The 5,807-nt window shown below is 39.8% G+C and overlaps 1 protein-coding gene across 1 annotated transcript in view; it reads right to left on the reverse strand.

The window, feature by feature from the left end:
* Positions 1 to 247: 247 nt before the first annotated feature.
* Positions 248 to 5,807, reverse strand: part of BRWD1 (bromodomain and WD repeat domain containing 1) — a 47,279-nt gene continuing 41,719 nt past the window's right edge. Inside the window, exon 41 of the mRNA XM_027634922.1 lies at positions 248 to 4,094. Within this exon, the coding sequence (XP_027490723.1) occupies positions 2,992 to 4,094 (1,103 nt within the window). The 3' untranslated portion in view covers positions 248 to 2,991. The remainder of the gene's footprint in view (positions 4,095 to 5,807) is intronic.

A 5,807-nucleotide genomic window follows, 5' to 3' on the forward strand; every position in this document is an offset into this window, starting at 1 on the left:
CTGGACACAGCCCTGGAGGTCCCTCAGCAGTGCCAGCACAGGGGGACAATCCCTGCCCTGGGCTGTGCCCACACTATCCCTGATCCAGGTGCCATTGGCTTCTTTGCCCCTCTGGGCTCGTGTCCAGCCACTGTCACCAGCACCCCCAGGGCCTTTCCCATCCCCTCTGCCCCAGCCTGGGGCATTCCTGGGGTTGTTGTGACCCAAAGGCCCTCGGACATGTTGCAAAGAAGAGCACAGTGACATGACAGGTGTATGAACAGCTTTACTTTGGTCCACTAATAACATGTACATCATAAAAGTCTTCAATACTAAAGAATTTGATTCCTTTATGATTCTGTCCTGCACTTTCTTACTGCTTCCCTCTGTTCATGCTGCCTGTTCACTATCACAGATTCAGGTCCTGCTTTAAAACAAACAAAAACACCCTCCGAAGTTATATTAAATAAAGATCCTACTTTTACATTGCTTTACTTCCCTGAGTACAGCTGGACCAAACCAAGAATGCTGACTAAAACAACCAGGAAGGTGAAGAACTGCCAGTTCTGCAAGAGTCAGCATGCTCATTTAAATAAATTAAAAATAAATAAACTCTTAGAAGGTCAAAGGGTCAAAAATCCCTTTCCAGTTTAACCATTTCCCTTCCCACTGGCTCTTTGGAACCTGTCTGTGTGTATAAAATAAGGAAATAAAAAGCAGCACGTGCTTTGCTCGGAAAATAAAGTGTTAGGGTCCCTAAGCCAGTGATTCCCCTCTGGGATATACAAATCCTGAGGAGAGAACCTTCTCCCAAAGCTTTCAGGGATCACCAGGAACATGTGTGAGTGCAGGATGACAGCATACAGCATCTGAGAAAGGGTGAGAAAGAAAACCAGCTTAGCAAATCTAAGCCTGAACCAGAAATACAAACCTACCAGCCCAGTTTCAGCTGTTTAAAACTGAAAATTAATAAAAACTCTGCCATTCACTTCAGAGCTCCTGTACCAGTATTTATTCCCATGGTGGAGGTTGCACTCCACAGGACACTGATCCTAAGCAGCTGCTGAGCAATGCAGTTTACAGAAAATATAAAAATACCAGTGGACTTAACTCTGTTTTAACAAAGTTTGCCCCTAAAAGGCAAGATACACAAAACCACCTTGAAACTTCATCACTAAACACAACTGTGTTTGTATTTTAGAAACGAAATAATGAATCCAGATAAACATTTATCTTGAATTTACAAAACTCTGCTGTGCCCCATTAAGGACTACGCCCTAAATAAAATTTCCTGGGACAAAAATGATTTAACTTAGGTTATTTTTGAACTTCACGTTGAAGTTATAAGGAAAAAAAAAAAAAAGAGTATTTCTCTATGCTGAGATAAAAAAAGAGTATTTCTCTATGCTGAGATAATGTTCTGGAAAGCAGAGTGATGTGATGGTAAACACACAGTGTCAGTGAGGTTGTTGGAGACGTGGCTCTCACTGACTGACTCCCTTTTCCATGATCCACTTCCATTTGTACAGGGAGTTCTGCCATAAATGACTGCTGTTGTGCAGCTGCACTAACTTTTTAATCCCCAAGCCCTTCCAGATCCTATTACCAGTCCAATCTGCTGGAAAACTAATTCACAAAGCTGTATTTCAGTTCAAAGGAGCTGGGTTAGGCTAAATCTGATATTCTAATTCTAACACATCTTCTATTGAACAACGAGATCAGGAACCGCCAAATTTTCCAAGTGTGGGAAAAGGAACCTGCAGAGAGGGAGGAGGAAACCTGGAGTGGGGAAGGACAGAGATTTCCTGGAGCTGGGCTGTGTGGCTCCCACCAGCACAACTCCAAGGAAAATGTACAAATTTAGAGTTTGCTGTGTGTTCTCATTGTTAATACCTGTTTCAAGCAGGAACTCGCACGTTTTTCCTGGGGGAATTTTCTATTTTCTACACAAGAATTTTCTTTCCTGTCAACAACAGCCACCTCAAACATTCTGAAAACAGGAGATGAACTGCAATGATGAGAAACTGGAAAGGTTTAATCAGTGGGAAATCTAACATTCGAGCACTTGAAATATGGAGGAACAACAGTAGCAAAAAGGTCTGGAATGTCAGAATCCTCCACCTCAACCTTTCCACGCACAAAGAAAACAGAACAAAGTGTTTTGTTTGTTTTTCTATTTTATAAAGAAAACACACAAAAACCCTTAGGCCCAAGAGTTCACCTGCATGTCATAATCTTAAAAGTTTACAGTATAGAAGTCACATTAATGATCAAAGTACTACCTGTCAGCAGAACCCTCTTCACCAGCACCAAGAGCCTCTGGAATTGGCAAATTCACTTCTTCACTGGTAACTGGGCATCAATAATGGAAGTACAGAACATTTTAACATCTGCACTAAATCAAGTTGTGAAGTTATCAGCCTTCTCACTCCTCTTTTGATGCAAGGCTTGCATCCAACCAGGTTTCTCTAGTGTGTACTATTACTTAGAAGCCTGTTACTACTGTAGATGATCTCAGACAGCATTAGAGATGTTTGAAATCTGTTCTTGAATGTTGCATGACCTAGGTAGTATTTCATTGCAGCACCCATAACAATAATACTCAACATACTGCTATTAACCTGTTTGCAGTGTTTTAACATCTTTTAACTCTTGTTATATGTAATAAAATACCAGTAAAGACAAAAAAATTGCCCCTATAATGAGGCACATTTTGGCATCTGTGCTAAATGCTGCTACATGGGCAGGCAAGTGCAAGTCAAAAGTACGAAAAGGAGAAAAGTCATCATCTAATCACATTCGTAACTTTTTCATAGAAAAATATAAATATATTCCCTGAAATGTAGGACGAAGAAGAGCCAGCATCCATCGGAGGAGTTCTAGTGCTATTACCGTTAAAAAAAAAAACAAAACAAAACAAAAAAACCCCAACAAAACGAAACAGAAAAAAAAAATAATAAAACAAACAAACAAACAAAAAAAAGGTGGGGTGCTGGCTTTCCTTGCTTAAGGTTACGTGTCGCAGTCCCCGTCGTCGTCGCCGTCGTGGTACCGCACAGTCCGTCTGCCGCCATTCCGCGTGCGGATCTTGGAGCGCTGGTTGGCCCGCCCGTATTTGGTGTATTCCACGTCTTCCGAGTCGTGCTCCTGGCTGGGTTTCCAGCGTTTCCTCTGCTGGGCTCTCCTGGAAGGCTTCAGGGAGTTGGGGTTGGTGATTTCTTTCCTGCTGGTTCTCGGTTTCCTTTTCCTCTTCCTCGTTTCCGTGGCATCGCTGCAGACGCTGTTTTCAGTCCCGGAGTCCGAGTCGGAAAAGCAATTGAAACTGCCTTTGGAACTTCCTGCAGTCCCAGCTGCTTCCACATCCTCTGACACCGAGCTTTTCTCCTCTTTCTTCCCCCTAGTTTCAGATTCTGTTGTTTCTTTGGAGCCACCCAACAGTTTTGATCTTTTGGAAGAAGCTCGAGATTTTTTATTTGCTGCTACTCTGGTAGTTTTAGTTTCGGGTTTAGCTAAGTCAGAATCTACCTCCTCTTCAGAGTTACTCGTACAATGGTTGTGGGCTGAGGCTGACTTCCTAGAAACCCCCCAGCTCCCCCCATTTTCCACCCTGTGGTTGGTGGAATTCTCCTCTGAAGAGTCATAGTCAAGATTATTCAGCGCCCCAGCACAGACCGATTTATGTGCCTGCCTGTGGTTCTGCTTTTGAGTCTCTGCCTCAGATTCAGTTTTTTCATTCTCAGACTCGCTGATATATTTCCTTTTAGGAGCAGATGACTCAGGGCAGGAGGGTTTTTTCCTGCCAGAAAACTGCTCTTTCTCATTCTCAGACCTCAAAGAAGCGTCTCCCTCCGCGCTGTCCACCAGCTTCTTCCTGCACACCCCGGGCGCGGTGCCCGGCAGCTGCTTTCGGTTCTTTTTTACTGTGCAAACGCTTTCTGAGCTCGATAATTCTTCCTTGGCATCACTCATGATCTTAATTTTGTTGGCTGCCAGGGTGGCACATCTGCGGGGGTTCTTCTTCTCGTTGGACATCTTGATGTGCTTCTTGTAGTTGATGATGCAGGTCCTGCTCCGCAGCACTTTCCCACTTTGTCCCGTCTCCTCACTTGTTGATTCTGCAAAATAAAGATGTGAAAGCTCTTTTTAATGCCTTGCATCCCTGAAATAATTAGTTTATTAAGCACAAACGCTGCCACCTTTAATAAATGACACAAAAGTGTTTGGTTTTTCTTTAATTTTAACTGTTACGTGCAATTAACCTTAAGCCTTTACTGAAAACACAGTCAGTCCCAGGGATACTTTTCCCTCTTGGGATTCCCTTCCAACCCTTTATCATCTCATCCTTTAGCATCACTCTGCTAATTAGCTCAGAAATGACAAATTACCTACCTTAGTAAACAAATGCTTTCATATTACTAATACTTATTATCATCATCTTACTAGAATAAAACTTGCAAAATTACACATTTTAGACCTTTCGATTCTAAAAACAGATTATAATATTTTGTGTACATATTATTTATATTTCATAATTTTAGATGGTTTCACATGCAGAGAGATTTAAACCCTTCAGTTCCTTAGTGACTTAAACACTGAGATTGCTGCTGACAGTGAATCTTCCACTCAGTAGTTTGATTTTTAAACACAGAACTTCTGATGTTGGGCTTTAAAACAAATTTTCCGTCTGTAAATCCTGTGAATGATGCTGTGTGAAGATTAATGGTATGAATGTTTCCCTTCTAAATAAAAGAATTATTCATATGTATCAATTAAAATCAAAAGCACAAGTTCTTGAAGTAAATTTAAAAAAATAAGAGGGAAAAGTTATGGGACATAAATTCCAGTACCAATATTAACAACCTCTTCATACACCAAATCTGGTCCTTATTTCAATGTAAATCCTTTCATGAACTACTCAGTATATTCTTATTTTGACATTTCCAAAGGATAATTCATCTCCTGTCTTTTCTAACAGTTTCCAGGAATTATCCATGAATACTACCACTGTTACTACTTGTACTGTGTGATTTTGTGGCCAAAACACAACAGCTTCCTGCTGAATACTGCAAAACATTGTATAAAAGGTGAACAAATTCACAGATTAAAAAAAATGAAGGATTAAATCTTAAATTATACACTCTTCTCCAATATTATTAAGATTAAAGTTTAAGGAGGCAAGCCTTTGTGCCAGAATATTAAATCCATACTTTGTATACAAGACCTTAAATTGGGAACAAATCTGTAGATAAAGTTCAGCCTGAACATCCTGAATTCAAAGCTGCAAAGGTACAAACAAGTGGCACAGGCAGAATATTAAACCAACTCCCCACAAAAACTGGGAGAGAGTTTAAAAGACAAGAGAGATGGGAAATTCTTGCTCATCAAGAGTTCATCATAACTCCAAACCCGGAATATTGGGTAGGAAAATCCAGCCATAGCTCCAGTCAGCTCATCTTCAGGGGGTCCTACAGCCCACAAACACTGACCAGCTACAAAATGTATGTGAAAAGTTGGCTTTGAATTTTTTTAATACATAAACCCCCATGCTAAATAATATGTATCTATAATATATATTATAGAGAATATAATATACAATTACAGTATATTTTATATATACACTATATATAGGCTGTGGTTTATACATTAAAATATACTGCATGATATATATATATTTTAAAAAAAACCTAAAGTAAAGCTTCCACATAAATTGTTTAGCTGGTTACTTGTGCACTGTATATATATATATATATATATATATACATACATATATATACATATATACACATATATATACATATATACACATATATATACATATATAATCACAT

The sequence above is a fragment of the Corapipo altera genome, unplaced genomic scaffold, assembly GCF_003945725.1.
Source record: "Corapipo altera isolate COAL_440 unplaced genomic scaffold, ASM394572v1 0, whole genome shotgun sequence".
NCBI classification, from domain to species: Eukaryota; Metazoa; Chordata; class Aves; order Passeriformes; family Pipridae; genus Corapipo; species Corapipo altera.